At 38.3% G+C, this 18,563-nt stretch overlaps 5 protein-coding genes across 7 annotated transcripts; 3 read left to right on the forward strand and 2 right to left on the reverse strand.

Moving 5' to 3' along the window:
• Nucleotides 1-171: 171 nt before the first annotated feature.
• Nucleotides 172-5,176, reverse strand: LOC104817718 (uridine kinase-like protein 4). Of its 3 annotated transcripts, XM_010546991.2 has the most exons (17): nt 4,639-5,176; nt 4,441-4,515; nt 4,147-4,327; nt 3,749-3,903; nt 3,540-3,631; nt 3,252-3,321; nt 2,874-2,986; nt 2,523-2,619; nt 2,233-2,312; nt 1,908-2,102; nt 1,688-1,771; nt 1,542-1,602; nt 1,346-1,406; nt 1,151-1,244; nt 986-1,058; nt 800-882; nt 172-692 (listed from the first exon to the last, which is right to left on the reverse strand). In XM_010546991.2, the coding sequence occupies exons 4-17, from the start codon at nt 3,891-3,893 to the stop codon at nt 519-521; spliced, it is 1,422 nt and encodes a 473-aa protein (XP_010545293.1). In that variant the 5' UTR covers nt 3,894-3,903; nt 4,147-4,327; nt 4,441-4,515; nt 4,639-5,176; the 3' UTR covers nt 172-518. The 3 variants fall into 3 exon arrangements, with proteins under 3 accessions (XP_010545293.1, XP_010545294.1, XP_010545292.1); XM_010546992.2 differs by lacking the exon at nt 4,441-4,515; XM_010546990.2 differs by lacking the exons at nt 4,147-4,327; nt 4,441-4,515 and having other exon boundaries at nt 4,639-5,175.
• A 1,805-nt stretch (nt 5,177-6,981) lies between these two features.
• On the forward strand, nt 6,982-8,416 carry LOC104817723 (sufE-like protein 1, chloroplastic/mitochondrial). Its single transcript, XM_010546996.2, has one exon. The coding sequence runs from the start codon at nt 7,029-7,031 to the stop codon at nt 8,187-8,189; it is 1,161 nt and encodes a 386-aa protein (XP_010545298.1). The 5' UTR covers nt 6,982-7,028; the 3' UTR covers nt 8,190-8,416.
• A 949-nt stretch (nt 8,417-9,365) lies between these two features.
• On the forward strand, nt 9,366-12,873 carry LOC104817721 (KH domain-containing protein At4g26480-like). The gene is made up of 7 exons (XM_010546995.2): nt 9,366-9,651; nt 10,289-10,374; nt 11,001-11,146; nt 11,630-11,743; nt 11,823-11,939; nt 12,059-12,202; nt 12,298-12,873. Exons 1-7 carry the CDS (start codon nt 9,461-9,463, stop codon nt 12,442-12,444), a joined length of 945 nt encoding a protein of 314 aa, XP_010545297.1. The 5' UTR covers nt 9,366-9,460; the 3' UTR covers nt 12,445-12,873.
• Nucleotides 12,737-14,245, reverse strand: LOC104817720 (probable calcium-binding protein CML21). The gene is given in 4 exon segments (XM_010546994.2): nt 12,737-13,149; nt 13,248-13,421; nt 13,496-13,705; nt 13,790-14,245. Coding segments are annotated over 4 exon segments (693 nt in total). The 5' UTR covers nt 13,986-14,245; the 3' UTR covers nt 12,737-13,036.
• A 1,925-nt stretch (nt 14,246-16,170) lies between these two features.
• On the forward strand, nt 16,171-17,697 carry LOC104817724 (GPI-anchored protein LORELEI). Its single transcript, XM_010546997.2, has 3 exons — nt 16,171-16,388; nt 16,570-16,629; nt 17,139-17,697. Exons 1-3 carry the CDS (start codon nt 16,301-16,303, stop codon nt 17,498-17,500), a joined length of 510 nt encoding a protein of 169 aa, XP_010545299.1. The 5' UTR covers nt 16,171-16,300; the 3' UTR covers nt 17,501-17,697.
• The last annotated feature ends 866 nt before the right edge of the window (nt 17,698-18,563 follow it).

Below are 18,563 nucleotides of genomic sequence, written 5' to 3' on the forward strand. Positions count from 1 at the left end.
TCTATATAGAGATGATATCACAAGGGAATATACTGTAAGAATCCAACACGTGTTCGAAGCAGAGCCTTCGACCTCGGATAAAGCAACGGGTGATTGCTTCTGATGCCAAGTGGCAGCCAAAGATACATGCTTTATCCCAAAGTCTTGGATATGTGGAAGAAGAGAGATAGAGAGGTACAGTACAAAAGCAGTCTAATGGACAGAACCGCAAGTGTCGTCTCACAAAAGTACAAAAAGGCCTTACAAGAGATTTAAGATCTCTTGTCCTAACCAAACAATGCATTTTGGATATGGAATCTCAGAAGTTCAAAGGATAGATATATCATATAATAATAATATGGTACACAGCTGAGTTCAGAGTTCAGAATTCGATCGAACCTTTCATGTGGGTATTATGGTATTGTTATTAAGTAAATCAAAATTGCTCCCATAAAATATTGGGAAACGTAAAGGCGATTCCTTTTGATAGTTCGTGGGGAGCTGTAATGAATCTGCAGCCATGGAAGAAGGGATTACTGCTACAGGACCACCATTGTTTCCTCAAAGTCATCGTCTGTGCCAAAATATCGGTCCCCAAACTCGCCCATACCAGGAATTACGCGATATTCTTCGTTCAACCCAATTTCAATCTCGGAGGTCACTATCTTTATTCTCGGGAATCTTTTGCAGACGGCATGAACGCCCTGAGGTGCCTGGTTAAACGAACGAAAATCTCGGGTCGATCACAAGTCTTGTTGATATATGCGGATTATGAGTAAGCGAAATATAGAGTATTTGTGAAGTGTGTGTTGGAACTTACCGAGATAAGGTTTAGAAATATGATGTTGGACTCGGGTACGCCCTTGCTTATAAGAAGGCTAATAGCTTGGACCGCTGAATTTCCTGAGAAAATGGATGAAACATCATTGAAAAAATACAGTTTAGTACGAAAGCACGATGCTTGAAAGGTGTAAAACGGGAAAGAGAAAACATGAAGACAAGTCACCTGTGCCGAGAATAGGATCCAGCAATAGGACATGCCTCTCCGAGATGTCGTTTGGCAATTTCTCATAGATAAGCTGCACGGTAATATCGACGTCAAGACAAGAATCGAGCGTCAGGAACAAGTACATAAACTGAAAATGGACGGGCAGGTTTCTTGCTTCATTACCTGTTGACCATTGTCACCTTCCCTATGAATCAGGATCTTACCGATCTTGATGCCTTTGCAACATGCTCGTAATGCATTCTCCATGCTCTCACCACTATAGCCATTATTCCATATTATCGTTATGTGGGTGAGAGAGCCGGACAAATGAAAAAACTAACCGGGCGAAATAGGTTTCAGTTTGGAGTAGGTAAGTACCTTCTAATGACAGAGACACCACATAACCTTTTACAGAAATCCACACCGGAATACACAGATCCTGGGTTTCAAAAAATGGAAACGGTTAAATACAAATCTCAATAATCTATTATGGAGCAAGACCAGAGTATTACACACTGAGAAATAGTGGTGAATCCGATAGAAGACTCGTAAAAATAATGTCAAACGAGCTTACCGGTAGGAGTGATAACCTGCATTTCAGTAAATGGTAGATGCCCAAGCCCATGTTCTACAACCTGTCAAAAATGTAAATAATTATGTTGAGAACACAAGAATGCAAAAGGAAGATTACCCAAAGTAATCTTGAGAATTTAGCCCTACCAGCCGGATCAATCTATCAGAATAAAAGATGAAATCATGTTTGGTTGTCTGGGAATCTCGTATAAGGGTGTGCATACCTCGTATCTGAGAAAACAAGCAATTTCCCATTAAGAAATTTAAACATCGTTTCTCTGATAGTTAAGGATGGAAATCGAAATGCGAATGGTGCAGCCATACAAGAAATGATGATTAGTGTTTAAAATAAGGAAGGTACAGTTACCTGAAATGTCGACTGAATAACATATAGATTAGGGTATATTTTGCAGAGATCATGCTGACCGAGCTTGGTGTGAATATGTTGCACGATTAAGTCGATCGCTACATGATTATCCCCACCACGAGGAATTATGATATCTGCATATTTCTTCGTAGGAAGAATGAAGTCATCGAAAGCCGGCTTTACAAACTTGGAGTACTGCACCAAATGATGAGAGATCGATAGAATATTTGTTAGACAACACCCGGGTAAAGGTCAAAAGAATTTATCACTGACCCGGAAGATGATAGTTGTGGAAATCAACTTATGAAAATTAACACGGGCTAACCTGATCAAGTACTGTGCCGACATCTCTACCCTTCTCGGCAGTATCACGTTTTATCCTTCTTGCCAGACGCACATCAGCATCTGCACGGGAAAAATCTAACGTGAAAAAGCTTCCCAAAGATTTCAAGAGTTTGGTACATTCTTTAAGATCTAGACATTGTTCCTTCATTTGAAATCTTGAGAGCTCGGTCCAAAAGCATATAACACAAAATCATAGAAGGAACATGATATTAAAGCAAGAGAGAGTAGCAGAATCAACCCAGGGAGGAGGAGAAAGGAAAATAATGTTACCCGTGTCAACAAAAATCTTCATGTTCATCAACTCTCGGACACGAGTATCGTGGAATAAAAGTATTCCTTCAAGAATTATAACATCTGAAGGGTTTACCTGCAAAACATTTTTCAAAGGAAGATGTATCATTTAACAGTGATCATAGAACATATTTATGGTCACATCCTCAACCAGATAAAAGCCAGTGACAATATGGTTAGAGTGATATGGCAAGGGCCTAAAGAATCACAAGAGGTCATCTCCAGGTAATATGTATTTTCTTAAGCAACAAAGTTTTTAATTCATTACAAGATTTTTGATCCTTCAAATTCCATGGCATAAGACATTATTGAGAAAGGTGAAGACGGTACCCTTCTCGAAATGCTGCTCTTGTAAGTTTTGAAGTCGTATTTTGGAATGTCCACTGCTTGGCCTCTCCTCAATCTCTCCATACAACATAATAAATGCTCGGTGTCAAATGCATCTACAAAGAAGACGATAATATTCAATAAGAATTCAAAACCAACAAAGATTGATTTATTGACACTTTTCTTGTTTTACTCCTAGAAAGTAATAAGGAACAGTCATGAATGAAATTGCAATGACAGTTAAACAATATGGTGCCCTGGTAATCCCAAAGGAGACTGGAAGAGATAACAGCATCTAAAACGTATACTAGCATCATAGCATCAGACGTATTGCCACCGGTGCATCATCGAAAATTAGACACACTTCAAAGATATTCTCACCCGGATGATCAAAGTTGTATTCATGAACTCTAGCAAGTTCTTCTTCAGTCAAATTATGGTAGAATGAATCCTGCCACATCATTCATCTTTTGATACTTAGTTTCACAATTTCTGGGTTATCATGAAGACAAAGTACCCATTAATGAGATTCAAACAATGATATAGTAAACAATATCCAACAGGAACAGGTGCTTATATGGGTTATTATTTGGTTTCAATCTCCTTAGTACTGAGTGGAATGCACCCAACATAATGAAATCTTTCTGTTGTTGAAACAGAACTAATTACCTGATTAATAAGAACAACACGCTGATCACGCAGTTGCTGAATGATCATGTCACAAACTGCAGTCTTTCCCGAAGCAGCGCCTCCAGCAACACCTAGTCACCATAACTCAAACCACCGCGTCTTAAACCGAGAATTCACACGTCTGTATCTATGAATGATTTTGTTCTGTTGAGAAGTATATGGAGAGAATACAACTGACTTAACCATACCTATAATAAAAGGTTGGCTGTGCATATCGTCTGATTCTGAATTAATTTCTGGTAATGTTGTCTTCTTCAACCCATTGATGTGGAAACCGGAAAGATGGACCCCTGAAGAGGCTTCCATTATGTCCAAGACAGATTTGGAACCCATTCTTTGTAACCTACATACAGAGGAAACAACTCTCAAGACAATAACCATTCCAATGCAATGCCATAAAAATCTTAATTTCTTTCTCATCCCCAATAATGCATAAACACTACAGACAAAAAACCAAGGGAATCTTACACCGTCCCAACTGTTGTGTGCACAGCTCCCAAACAACACCAAACAACGGTCCAAAAAAACACCAAGAATCATAGTTTTACTTTACACTCGAGAATCATGGACATTCAATGATTAATACCTTGAAGAATCTCTAGTGTATCAAAACCCTGTTGCCTAAAGTAGTTTGAACTTTGGTTCAAACCCAGAGATGGCAGAAAACAAATCGGCAATCCCCTCCAACAATCCTTACTCAGTATTCTTATCACAATGTGAAACCCATTTTCCCAAGAAAGCCGAGAAGATCACTGTGAAAGTTTTCTCTGTAATCAAAATTGATAGAACCTCGATCAGCGTCAGTTTCACCCCACGGATCAGCCCAATGCAAAGCTACCCAGAAACCCAAACACTACAAAGTCATGAAATTTAATCATACAAAATAGTGGGCAGGCTTCGTCTTCAGCGGTACAAGCATCGCTTCTCAGATCGAGCATATCAGGTTGAAATCCAGCTAATATCACACAAATCATTCACGCAGATAGAAATAAACAAAACGCAAACGAACTAAAGAAATGCGTACACAACTAAACAAAAACAAAAGCACTTAAATCCGATTCGGAGATTCAGATATTACCAGATTTAGCTCCGAGGGAAGGATCTGTGCAGACGTCAAAAAGGAAGATACTTTCTCTGGAAGTGAATCCAGAGGAAAACAGTTTAATATCCGACGAGAAAAGGACAGTTTAACTTTGATTATTTTTTTAATTCATCAATTGGGAAAAGGCTGAATTCAGACATAGATAGATTCCGAGGGGTATTATATATTTATCGGAGCGATGTGTGAGGAGGTGGTGACGAAGGCGAGGACGAAGACGACGCTGCATCTGAAATTTCCTTTATTTACGAAAAGGGTCATGTACTCTTAAAACGTTCAGAATCAACCCTCAGTTGGTGGACTTTCCTCTTTGGGGACGTTAAAAATGGTATCATTAACAATTTGAACTGATCTCATGCCAATATTGCAAATATTTTCCTCTCTTATTGCCATTTTGATTAGCTCGTGTGATATTAAGACGGTCTAATATTTTCAGGGAATTAGGTTATTTGGTTTGATTATTTAAATTTGCTATATATGATGTTTTGTTATAACAATCAATTTAAGCGTCTCATATATATTTTTTTAGGAATTTTTAGAATAGTGTGTTAATTTTTATACGGGAATAGCCTTTTTATTGTAGTTTTTAAACCTTTTATAGTTTTTATGCGGTTTTACAATAAATAGTTGTATTGTTTGGCATATCTAGAACTATTTCATATAGAATAAAATCGGAGTGTGTGCATATATATATATATATATATATATTGCAAAAATATATACAAATAAACCTTCAACTTGAAAAATTATCATTCAATCACCGAACTTGTAACTTGTCACTGAATAAAACTTCGAACTTGCAAATTATTGCTCTAATAAACCTTTGACCGGTTTGACCATAATTTCAGGCGAGCAGAAATCCACGTATTAACGGATTGTTGATGTCACCTTACACACGTTATCAATTTTAATTTAAAAAATGACATTAGCAATCCGTCAATACGTGGATTTCCGATCGTTTGAAATTGTGGTCAAACCGGTCAAATGTTTATTAGAACAATAATTTGCAAGTTCGAGGTTTTATTCAGTGACAAGTTATAAGTTCGGGGATTGAATCAAAGTTTTTCTAGTTGAAGGTTTATTTGTATATATTTTTGCAAGTTGGAGGTTTTTTAGGAATTTTACCCTATATAAAAATATTATTATTCATATAATTTTTTAGAATTTAATATTTATTTTTACATAATATAAGGACTCTATGTATATTAATCTTTTTTTAGGGATAAACCCAAAAAAAACTCTTAACTATCTCATTTACACCAAAAAACCTTCTACTTATAATTCATTATAAAAAACTATCAACTATTAATTTTTAGAAAAAAAAACTAACAACTATATAAATTATTTAAAATCTATATTTGCTTTAAATTTGTTATAAAAATCCATCAATTATTAATTTTAATTAAAAAATTCATCATTTATCTAAAAATATATTTTATTTTAAATTTATTATAAAAATATATAAAATTTGAATAGATATATATATATAAATTATACAATTCTAAAAATCATAATAAAAATATAATATTTATTTTAACTTATCATATTGTAATATTTAAAATTTATATAAATATTGTAAACATCAATCTTTATATAATAAATTTGTATACAAATGTTATATTTAAAATTGAATATATTTTATTGGTTGTAAATATTATATTTAAGTTTTATCATATATTAATATTTGTGGGGTAAAACTATTATTGTTATTTTTCTATAACAATTAAAAAAAAATCATAGATTCTTATAATAATTTTAATAAAAAAATTCATCAACTATTTGAAATTATAAAAAATATTTTATTTTAAATAAAAAATTATAACCAATAAAATATATTAATTTACAATATTATATATAAAAATTATCATATTTTTATTTTATTTTAAAAAATACATATATTATCTCTTATATTTATAACCAATAAAATACACACAATTTGTATTCTCTCAAATATCAATATATGATAAAATTTTAAATATAATATTGTATAATTTATGTATGTTTTTTCATTCAAATTTTATAGTTTTTTATAATGATTGTAAAGTATAATTTTTTTGAGTAATTAATATAGATGATGATTTTTTTTATATTAAAATTAATAGTTAGATAATTTTTTATAATAAATTTAAAGTGAAAGGTTGGTTTTAAATAGTTTATATAGTTGATAATTTTTTTATCCAATATTTGATAGTTTTTTATAATAAATTTTTAATAAAAGATTTTTTTGATGTAAATAAAATAAGTTAAAAGTTTTTTTTGAGTTTAGCCTTGTTTTATGAATTTGACTTAACCATGAATTATATGACCGGTTACCTTTTTGGTTAATTCTGTATTTACCGGTTGAATTGGGCTGAGACAGGTCGAGCAATATGAGGTGTCTTTGGCCTTCTCCGGCGTCACAAACTCATCTTCTTCATCGTCATCACCGCCATCTCTCTGGAATCTTCCCTTCGAAAATGGCATCCCTTTCTTCTTCTTGCTCTGCCTCCTCTCTTCGTTTGGTTCCGTACGAAAGAACCTTGTTTTCTCTTCACCCGTCGAAAACCCTGATCTCGCCGCCTCTAAAACCGCCGGAATTTCCCTCTTTCCGCCGGACCATCGTCACTTTCCAGAGCATACCAACAGGAATCTCTCTGTCGGTTTCGGCTTCGTCGTCGCCGTCGAGCTCTGTGGAACTCCAACCGATCGAAGAGCTTCCCCCGAAGCTCCAAGAGATCGTCAAGCTGTTTCAATCGGTGCAACAGCCGAAGGCCAAGTACGAGCAGCTTCTGTTCTACGGTAAGAATCTGACACCGCTCGATGCCCAGTTTAAAACGAGAGAGAACAAAGTACAAGGATGCGTTTCTCAGGTGTGGGTTAGGGCTTTCCTCGACGAAGAACACAACGTCATGTTCGAAGCAGATTCCGATTCGGTTCTTACGAAAGGACTAGCGGCTCTTCTTGTTCAGGGGTTATCTGGAAGACCCGTGCCGGAGATTTTGCGGGTCACGCCAGATTTCGCGGTTCTTCTCGGTTTGCAGCAGAGTCTGACTCCTTCTCGGAATAATGGGTTCCTTAATATGCTGAAGCTGATGCAAAAGAAGGCCCTTCAGGTAGCGGTCGAAGCCGAGGAGAATAAAGGGTCTACTCGTGAAGCGGATAATGGTAAAGAAACTGTTCTTGATTCGGATTCTGGGTATAAAGCCAGTGAACACGTGGAACTGGGAAGTGATAAGATCCAAAATCCGGAGAATGGGACGAACTCTGGTGATTTGGGAAATAGAGGGATGATGATAAAAGATAAACTGGAGAGGGAGCTGAACCCTGTCGAATTAGAAGTTGAAGATGTTTCTTATCAGCACGCAGGCCACGCTGCTGTTAGGGGGAGTGGCGATGGAGAAACCCATTTCAACTTGAGAATCGTTTCGGATGCTTTCAAAGGGAAAAGCTTGGTTAAGAGGCATAGGCTGATATATGACATGTTACAAGACGAGTTTCAGAATGGATTACATGCTTTATCCATAGTGGCAAAGACTCCGGCTGAAGTTTAAAAGGGAGAGAGAGGAGCAAAGGCCAAATTCTTTTGCTTTCTTAGTCCATTAGCTTTGGATTTGTGCCTCTGATCCTTTAACAAAGTTTACTCCTCTAGTTTGTAACAATAAAGGGTTTGCATTCGTGTGGATATCCATAGCGATTTTGCTTCATGGTCTGGAATACTTCTTGTATGAATTCCAATTCATTATATATGCATAATAAGAGATTGTCACTTGGACCTCCTTGTTTTGATTTATGAAGTTTCTCTCTTTGGATCTGTAAGTTATGCCCTCTGAAAAAAACTGCAGAAGGCAAGCAAGAAACCGAATTTAGTGATACATGGTGTTTGCCAATGAGATAAAGGTTCAAGATTTGATACTTCCCTTCAGCCCTTAGACTTAGTTTCATGATCTTGATTGGCGGGTAGTTGGTTGCAGGATCAAAGTCTGTAGCCTCTTTTTTACGAGATACAGTGAAATTTTAGGAATTCCATCCATGTTGGCTTCTGTTGGGAGATGGCAAATATGAATCTGGAATCAGAATCTGCAGCAGGTTAAGATCATTCTCTTGGTTTTCTTGATTCCCAAACTCACCAAACCAGATCAATCTTTACAGCTGCACATACACTGATCTCTGTTCCTGCATCGAGTGTACGTGGTTTTCGTCTTTTTTTTTATACTTTCTTGGAGGTAGTGGGTTCTTGGCCTCGATGGCGAGAAAGACGACCAAAAGTAGCAGTCCCTGAAAAAGATTCAGGACAAAGGCCGAAGACAAGACACAAACCAGTTTACCTTTTCTCGGCTCCGACAGTGCCTTTGGATTTCTGTATCAGTGGCCTTGTTGGAGACCACTTGCTTTGTTCCAACGACTTGGTTAAGTTAGCTGTACCGAACCGGTTTCCGGTTTAATACAATAAACCGAGCCTGTGAAATTAAAGCTCAGAACATTAGTTAACCCGCTGGTTCACTGAGAGGCTTCAAAGTGAACAAAAGCAGTAACTGAGCACACTGTGAATCTGTGATACTATACAAGTAAAAAGAGACAGCTAATCATTTCCCACAGCTATAAAAGGCCGTGGAGATTTTTAGAGGGCAACATGAAACTTGTGTTGCGTGTGCGAGAGAGAGAGAGAAAGATAAAGAAGAAGGAGAGCTCTCTGGTCTCGGAACTGCTCCGCCGCGACATCTTCTTTGCTTTGAGCTCCGATCATCCGTGCGGTGGCCGGTTGGTCGTTGTGACGGACGGTGGGGATTTGTTGGTGAAGTTGTCGGAGGTAGAAGCCGTCGAGATGATGATGATGACGTCACTCGGAGGGGGAGGAGGAGGAGGTGCCGGCGGCGGCGGTGCTAGTGGTAGTGGTGCCGGAGGGAGGTTTATGCCGTACACGCCATCCCCGTCGGTGGCTCCGCCGGCTCCTCAGTCGCCTAACATCTCCGGTGGTCTCCGATCGCAGCCCTCGGCCCTCGTTGAGCAGGAGAAGTAATTAAATCTTAGTTTATTCTTCTTCTTGTTACTGGCAGTTCATGCATCTGCTGATAAGTGCCGATCCTTGTTTTGCTGCTTGAATTTCTCAGATCTTCATGTTCCTCGCAAATCTGGATGCTTTGATCGGTTTTTCTTTTGGGTTCGTTTTGAGTATGCTAGGATCTGTCGTTCTACACTGATGCGGTGATCGGATTTCAATGTTTATGTTTCTGTTCTTAGCTTTTACGATTTAAGTTCAGATTTCTTTAAAGTTCAATCTACTTCAATTTTGCTTCGACCCATTTCGTTTCTTCAATTAAGGATCGGAGTGTTTATCTTAGGATCTTGCAGGATCATTGGATTGTTTTCTTCTTTCTTGTATTATATACTCGTGTTCATGAAACTATAAAGGCTTCATGCTTAGGGAGATTGATTTAGATCTATCTCACCAGGACAAGTTGCCATGATGTCTGGATACTGATGCTTGGATGAGGATTTTCCCTAGAAAAATGCTTGAATCTGATCAAGATTATTAGGGTTTGTGTTCATTATTTAATAATGTGGAGCTTGTTATGAGTCGATCCCATTGGAAGTCTGTTGTGTGCTTGGGGCATACTGATATGTATAATCATTTCACTTTCATCTTTGTCAGGTATCTTTCAGAGTTACTAGCAGAGCGTCACAAGCTTAATCCGTTCTTACCTGTTCTTCCACACGCCTATCGACTGCTGAGCCAGGGTGAGCCTTACTGCTTGCATATTGTTCAATCTGCATTTGTTGAATTGTATGCCTAACCTTCAGCCTTTAACCTAATCAATAGTTCCACACTTCCAAGTTTTAACAATTCCAAAATACTACAGTGTGTTCACTTCATCTCACTTGAGCAGGTTTTTGCTTCCTTAAACTGTGTTGGCAGCTTTTGGCTTCTTTAAACTGTGTTGAAAACAGGGCGACCACAATTCTAGTGACAAACAGATGAAATCATAAAGTATTTTCTACTTGAGAAATGTTCAGTAAATGCATGTTAATGTTGTAGCATATGGCTTCAAACCATTTACTGGGAAATCATATACTGATTTCTGATTGGTGTCCATGGACAATCCATGCAAGGTTGACCTGATTCGATCGACTTCTTTGTGTGACCTTCTGAGAGTTCATAGGAGCTACTTATTTGAGCAGATCTGAATGTTCTCATTGTTTCTTGGTCTGTTACATTCAATTTAACTAGAGCAAGAGCTACATATTGATTCTTCACTAACTCTGTTAACTATGTCTTCCCTCCATTCAGTGGTCATTGCTAACCGATTTGATGACTAATCCTAACTGGTACGTCTTACTCTTGAAAATTGACACTTTTGGAACAGAAATTTTGCGTGTAACCACACTGTTGGAGAATGCCTCAGTTTTAAGTCAGACTGGGTTTGATCACCCTAGCCCTCTGGTTTCTGGAGGGATATTTCAGAATGCAAGGGCTGACGTGAACGGATGGACGTCGCAATTTCAACCAGAAGTACGGCTACTAACCATTAACATAAGTTATTTCCATCTAATTCATGTTGTCGCAATTGAAGCTTTATTGACTGAAGTTATGCTGACATAACTTGTTTGACTGCTTTTTAACCATAGTTCGTCATGACAGGTAGCCTGGGCTAACACCGAATATCAGTAATGTTGTACAGGGTCTTGTCTTGAGTCAATACTAACCAGATACTCTGGTATCGGATCGGCAGGAGTTATATCAATGTTAGGCGCAGCTGTGAAGTGTAAAATTGATGCAGTTGCAGTGCTCGCAAGAATGCTCATTGAGTTGCGATCACTTTATAAATATTAGGATATCATTTGCAGATCGCAAATGCCTCAATACGCATTGCAAGTTTCTGTGGAAGAGACTAAAATTTTCGATATTCTTTTGTCATTGATGCTTCAAGTATAAAGCCTTTAATGCTTAAAGGGTAATGTGGCTTCTAACAGTGTCCTGATTGGTCATTTGCAGAGATCTGTCTCATCATCGCCGGCACCAAATTGGCGTAACTCTCCTGGAAGCTCGTCGGGTCTCATTGTTAAGCAGGCAATCAGGGTGGATATTCCTGTCGACAAATACCCAAATGTATGCATGCTTCTCTTCTTGCTGATATCCAAAATTAGCTTGCCTGATAAAACATATAATTGTAATTCGATTTTTGCAGTACAATTTTGTTGGCCGCCTCCTGGGTCCTAGAGGAAACTCTCTGAAGCGAGTTGAAGCAAGTACCGGTTGCCGCGTACTGATAAGGGGGAGAGGCAGCATTAAGGATCCGATTAAGGTATTTATATCGTACTGGTTGTAGACAATTGCCACTTCATACATGTATATCGATCTTCTGGCATTCGTCGCTAGAAAAGACTTACGTAGTTTGCATCTTGAAACGTTTCACTCTGCCAGGAGGAAATGCTGAGAGGAAAACCAGGGTATGAGCACCTGAATGAGCCCCTCCATATCTTAGTGGAGGCAGAGCTACCGATTGAGATTGTCGATGCACGTCTCATGCAAGCTCATGAAATACTAGAAGATTTGCTTACTCCTGTGGTTTGTTTAGCGATTTCCTCTCTTACTTGTTCATGATTCAGAAGATTCTTGAATTCCAACCACTCTTCAATCTCTTTTTTTTTTTTCCATATTAGGATGAATCCCATGATTTCTACAAGAAACAGCAGCTCCGGGAGCTGGCGATGCTCAACGGCACACTGCGTGAGGAAGGGTCGCCAATGTCTGGTTCGGTCTCTCCTTACAACAGCCTCGGCATGAAGAGAGCCAAGACAAGGGGATAGATTCTGTCAGTGTCTCTCAATCCAATTCTTGCTGTCTCACCTTTCGAAAGGTATGCGTCCACTGATCCTTTCCAAGAGAAGGGCTTTACGACACCGTCCCCTCGTCCGTCCTGTTGGTACCGTGTCTTGTCCATGGGAATAAATCGTCCTATACGAAGTGTGCTTATTTATCGTGTCCCCAGAGAGCTTAGAACCGTCGGGGCTTACACGCAAGAAGTGGGGGAATGAGTCTGGCTTGTCCTAGTCTTTGGCTTTTTTGTGTGTGTGTGTGTGTGTGTGTGTGTGTGTTTTTAAAAAAAATTCTGCTTAGGAAGTTCAGTTCTTAAGATAGTATTGTCATTGTCACCAAATTCTTTGATAAGCTGTTTGCTTAGCCTGGATTTTCTGAAACATCATCATATTGTTCTTAATGTGTATTGCTTTTTGTCAGACTAAGTATTGTATTTGCATTCAACACATCAAATCCTATCACTTGTTGTTGTTTCATGCATAGGGAACATGTAGGAAATGCAGTTTCGATACAGTTCTTAGCGTTTTTGTTTTTCGTTTCTTACATCTACGGGGATCCGACGGCTAGGTTCGGGACGAAACTTCAAGCCATGTCGTCGTCGTCTTCATCGTTTTCCTCGATCCCGACCCACTGAGTGAAGGCGAACAAGAACTCCTTGAAGTTCACCATTCCGTTCCTGTCCCAATCCATTTCCTCTGCACCAAAAAAAGGGCAAGTAAGTAAAAACACATTCATCACCAGCTACTGATTCAATCCTTTGGTTTAAGTGTTACAGGTAAGTAAAGGTAACGACCGAATCTCTTCATGGCGATTCGTCCGGACGACCGCTCACCGGACTCGTCTATGGCATGGACCATCTCCTCCCGGCTAACGTAGCCGTCCTTGTTCTCGTCGAGAAACACAAAGGTATCGACCAAAGTCTCGAACGTGGCCTCCAGCTTCGGCAAGCTTGGTTAAGAGGCATAGGCTGATATATGACATGTTACAAGACGAGTTTCAGAATGGATTACATGCTTTGGTCGGATTGTCGGATTTTGAAACAGAAAGAGTCGATTACGGTGGAGGGATCGTCCTTGAGAAGATAGACGAGGCAGAGGAGGACGATGAACTCCTTGAAGGTAATCCCCATGTCGTCGTTGATGTCGCATCCCTCGAAGAGATCTCTTATCTCTTCCTCCGTCATCGAAATCTCCAGCTTCTCGAAGCTCTTCTTCAGCTCCTCGTGATCGATCCACCCATTCGAATCTTCGTCTTCAGTAAACCGAAAAACAAAATCAACATTTCGATGAAAAAGAAGTTCAAAATCAAAATATATATATATATATATTTACTAACCGAACTGGTGGAAAATGGATCGGCAGTTGCGAAGGCCGTCGTCGATCTTGGGGAACTTCAAGACGATGCTGTTGAATGATTTCATGGAGGTGCCTCTGGAAGCTCTTCGCTGCATTGCTTCGCTGATCTTGGCCTCCAGCTTCGTCTCTGGTACCCATTCCCGTCCCGATTCTGCCTTTGTCACCGTCCCTCCCATCTTTTTTTATATCCCAATTGGAAAAAAAAAACACGGAATCTCTGGTCTGGTTGGTGCAAGAACTCCGACAGCCCAGATTCGTAGATTCACCTGTCATTAAAACACCCCACACACAAAAAGCCAAACAAGAAGAAGAAAAAAAAAGAAATGCGAGAATTATGGTTTCTTGTGATGCAAGGTAAGTTGGATTCCGTCGTATTAAAGAGAAAGTTTAAAAATCACATGAATCTGGCCAATATCATAAGATAAGATAGATCATCTACACCTCTTAAAATTCACGAGCAGTGAATGGATCTACGGACCCATTTCAGATTCAGCTAAGATCACTCAAAAAAAAAAAGACATGGAAAGAAACAACCAGAGCTCGGATTATTCCGACCGGAAATGACAGGAAGAACAACTAGGAGCTCTGATGATAAAAAAAAAAGAAAAGAAAAAAGAGACAACCTTTTCTTTGGGGGGCTTTGGCTCTTACTCTTCCTCCTCCACCACAGGAACTGTATCTGCGATAATATCTCTGTCACTCACAAGATCAATTCGTGTTTCTGGTTATTTTAGGAGAAAGGAGTTGAAGAAGAAGGCAGAAGGTTCCATGTTGTGCGCATCTTAAGAAGAAACGCTCTCTGACTTTTTCCTCCTCCTATCGATTAGCACCACCTCTTTTTGGTTATAAATTTATAATAATTAATTGTGTTTATCATGTTTTTTGCCATTATACTATAAAATCTTCATTATTAGTTCATGTGATCTTGACACGAAAGGGAACGTCATATTTATTAATTTAAAAAAACCCCGATTTTGACGTAGATCAGATCATCCATGTATATATCCGTGGATTGGCCCAATGGGCTCAAATGTTGAGCCCAATGGGCTTAGATTATGAGCCCAATGGACATTAGAGAAACAATGTTGAAACCAACCAATGAGTTCCCCCTCTACTAACACTCTGGTCCAAATGAAGATTTTCGTTTAAGAACCGAACATCCAATCATTGGAATGGAATATTACATAGCACCCGTAATCGAATGATTATCATTTAAAGAAAAAAACTAAAAAAAATAAAATCCGAATTTGGATCGAACCGAATAAAAATCATAATCGATAAAATAAACGAATGTTGTTGTCAATAAAAAAAATTAAAAACCGAAATCGATCCTATTATAACCGAACGAAACCTAAATAAACCACCCCTTAGGTTTCACAACGGACAATTGAATATCCTAAAATTTTGGATTTTCAATTTAGATTTTAAACGGTTTCGGATTTTAAGATTGAAAATTCTATTCTAAAATTATGGTTTATGGAATATAGTACTGTTCTCGATCCGAAATAGCGAAAATTTTTCTGAGTATTATTTTTTTAGAAAACCGAATTTTTCGAAATGGAATCAAACTGAATTTTTAAAAAAATCCAAAAACTGAAAATTTGTTAAGAAAATCTTAATAAAAACCGAATTTGGAATCGAATGTAAAATAATAATCGATTGATATATATATAGTATAAAAGCAAAAAACTGAACTGAATAATTTTTAAACCGAAGTCGAATCGAATACCGAATCAACCATCTATGCTCCGAAGGTTAAGAAGAGATTATAGCAAGATGAAAAGAGCATTATCAAATAAAACGAAAAAAATATATAATTTCACCGCCTAATAAAAAAAATCCGTACCATCGAATGAATCATTTCAATTTCTTAGTAAACCCCTAATACGACACCGTTTCAGTTGAGGCGTCGTAGGAACCATAGATTCATTCATAAACAAGGACGGCTAGTTTCCGCGTTCTTCTAGGCTGTCATCCAATGTCATTGTACCCCACCAAAAATAAAATTTTAAATTAATCACCGTTAAACATACAAACTTTTAATTAGGTCCTTATACTTTTATCCTCCGATAATGAACCCTTTTTCTACTAAATTCTCACGATATTTTAATGAAAACCCACACGTCACTCTAAATTCTTAAAACATAGATTCTGAAATTTTAAATTTTAAGGGGCCCACAAAAAAAGTTCCACAGTTATATCTCTTCATATTAAGGTAAGGTGATGATTGATAATTGTAAAATATTGAGCATTAATGCAAAAAAATAGAAACTATAAGGGCTTTGTTTGCATATATATCACATTCGTTAGTTAATCATTTATGACGTTTTTAAGCAGCGCCTTATATTTCTTAAAATCTTTATTGCAACCACTCTCTCTCTCTCTCTTTCTCTCTCTCTCTCTCCCTCCAAGTCTTCGTGGTTGGCCATAGCTCCTCTTCAAGTCGTCGCCCATTGCAGATCTCTTCGCCAGAGCTCCTTTTTCAACGATCATGGAGCTCAAAGGCTTCTCTAAAGTTCTTCTCTTCTTTCTTGTTATAGCAATCTATGCATCTCTCTCTTCTTCAAGTTTCATCTCAGGTAGGTACCTGTTTTTTTTGTTCCTTTTTTTCCCCGGGAATTTCTGTTGATTGACTGATTGAGCTCCCAGATTAGAGGATTTATCAGATATAACATAGATAATACTATGTTATATCTGATAGGATTCGATTTTGTTGATGGGTTTCTGATGAATCGAGGATCTATTTCTTGGTTTCTGCAGATGGTGTGTTCGAATCTCAGACTTCGGTTACTGGCAGGAACCTCCTTCAGGCCAAGAAACGTTAGTGTTTGTTTCTTCTCTCTCTCTCTCTCTCCCTCTCTCTCTCTGTGGTTTCAAATAGTTGCTTGATTTTCACTCTTGGGTCCTGGAAATGTGAGTTGACGAACTTTAATTTGATCTAGTTCATCAGTTCTTGCCTGTTCCACGGTTGGGTTTCTTTTACTTCTATATTTGTGTTACATTTCTTCATAAACCAGTATCTTTCGTCGAAATTTGGAAGATTCTTGAGAGAAAAAAATGTTGATCTGTGCCATATCTTTCCTCGCACTTTGTGTGTAACCAGGAATTGGTATAAAGTTGTGAACTTTTTAACCTCTCTTCTGTAATTTATGGCAAGATCAGGGCATTGCCATTCTTCTTCATCATTACCTCTCTCTAGGCTTATAATGCTTCTGTAACTCCAAGTGGGAGATTCTGCCTGAAAGTTTCTTTCTTGGTTCATGAAAGAAACCGAATTCATCATCCCTTTGAAGAAGCTTCTTAACGTGTTATCTTCTCCTCTTGAACAGCTTGCCCTGTGAACTTTGAGTTTATGAACTACACGATCATAACAGGCCGCTGCAAAGGCCCCAAGTACCCACCAAAGGACTGTTGCTCGGCGTTTAAGGATTTTGCTTGTCCTTACGCCGACCAGATCAACGATCTGAGCACGGACTGTGCCACCACCATGTTCAGCTACATCAACCTCTACGGGAAATACCCACCCGGCCTCTTTGCCAACCAGTGCAAGGAAGGGAAAGAAGGCTTAGCCTGTCCTGCTCTTCCACCGGCCTCAGCTGCCAATGTAAACGCTGCCCACGTTCCCGTTTCTCCTCATCTTTGGCTGGCAACCACGGCTGCGCTCTCGCTGTTTGTCAATCTGTTGTTCTGAGAGGAGGCCGAAAGGAACGATCTTTCTTCTCGGGTTTCTGGATTGTGCACTTAGCTTTTGAAGAGAGAGTGTATTCCACGCAGGATTTGCTTACATTCTTTTGATAGAGATCTTGGGATTCTTTGTAACTTGTATGGCTGTGTGTGTAACATCAAAACGCCCTATTTATTGCTTTAAATCTTTCTGTATTGTGTCTTTGGGTTTCACCAGACAGTGCTCTGCATTACCATATCTCCGTGTTCTTCTGTATAGCTCTCTCCAAATCACAGCACAATATGGAGAAAGCCGACAGTGTATACACGCTATGCAATGTGACAAAAGTGTAATATATGTTGGGGTTGACGTGAGATTCAGCCTTGGCTTGTGAGACTGTTTCTTTGTCATGGATGAGGACAGGTACTTAGCCTTCACACAGAACCTGACTCCGAATCCTATGCACAGAAAAAGAGAAACTGATCGCACTTCAGTTTTTAGAACAAGAAGTGGGAAGACACATCAAATCAAAGCACAAAAAAAAGGTTAGAGCTTTAGGCCATCTGCTCCTTCCTCCTCGCCGAAGAAACGATCAGTCCATGCATGCAAGCACCCATGGTATATATATACACCTCAATTAGGTATATGTCCAGCACTTGCTCTTTTGGTTGTCCCTCTATGCCCTGCATAGGGGTGTAAAACGGGCTGGCCCGGTCTAGTCCAACCCGAATCGTCCCGATCTGGAAAAATTTCAGCCCACTCAAGTCCAATCTGTTTTTTAGCGAGCCAAAAATAGACCATCCCAATCCAAATCGTCTTACCTCGCGTTAAACGAACCGGTTCGTGAGCCAAATATATAAATTTTAAAAATAAAATTTTAATACTAAAAAATATTTAAAAATAATTTTAATATTTAAACTATTTTTAAAATATCTAAAATATAATAAAAAATTAAAATTTTAAACAAAATAAACTAAATATGTAATAAAAATATAATTTATATATATAAAAATATTAAATTTAAAAAAAAATATTTTTCTGACCCGCGAACCAACCCAGATCGTTACGGACTGGCTCCCCCCGAGTCCCG

The sequence above is a fragment of the Tarenaya hassleriana genome, unplaced genomic scaffold (assembly GCF_000463585.1).
Source record: "Tarenaya hassleriana unplaced genomic scaffold, ASM46358v1 Cleome28, whole genome shotgun sequence".
NCBI lineage: Eukaryota > Viridiplantae > Streptophyta > Magnoliopsida > Brassicales > Cleomaceae > Tarenaya > Tarenaya hassleriana.

Excerpts from the sequence above, each read along its gene's own strand:
- LOC104817718 (XM_010546992.2), bottom strand. The coding sequence starts at position 3,893 with ATGGGTTCCAAATCTGTCTTGGACATAATGGAAGCCTCTTCAGGGGTC. Across the intron at positions 3,632-3,748 it reads CAGCCAACCTTTTATTATAG|GTGTTGCTGGAGGCGCTGCT; the intron begins GTATGGTTAAGT and ends TATGGTGACTAG. Across the intron at positions 883-985 it reads GGATCCTATTCTCGGCACAG|GAAATTCAGCGGTCCAAGCT; the intron begins GTGACTTGTCTT and ends CCATTTTCTCAG.
- LOC104817724 (XM_010546997.2), top strand. The coding sequence starts at position 16,301 with ATGGAGCTCAAAGGCTTCTCTAAAGTTCTTCTCTTCTTTCTTGTTATA. Across the intron at positions 16,389-16,569 it reads TTCTTCAAGTTTCATCTCAG|ATGGTGTGTTCGAATCTCAG; the intron begins GTAGGTACCTGT and ends TGGTTTCTGCAG. Across the intron at positions 16,630-17,138 it reads CCTCCTTCAGGCCAAGAAAC|CTTGCCCTGTGAACTTTGAG; the intron begins GTTAGTGTTTGT and ends CCTCTTGAACAG.
- LOC104817721 (XM_010546995.2), top strand. The coding sequence starts at position 9,461 with ATGATGATGATGACGTCACTCGGAGGGGGAGGAGGAGGAGGTGCCGGC. Across the intron at positions 11,744-11,822 it reads CTGTCGACAAATACCCAAAT|TACAATTTTGTTGGCCGCCT; the intron begins GTATGCATGCTT and ends CGATTTTTGCAG. Across the intron at positions 12,203-12,297 it reads AAGATTTGCTTACTCCTGTG|GATGAATCCCATGATTTCTA; the intron begins GTTTGTTTAGCG and ends TTTCCATATTAG.
- LOC104817723 (XM_010546996.2), top strand. The coding sequence starts at position 7,029 with ATGAGGTGTCTTTGGCCTTCTCCGGCGTCACAAACTCATCTTCTTCAT.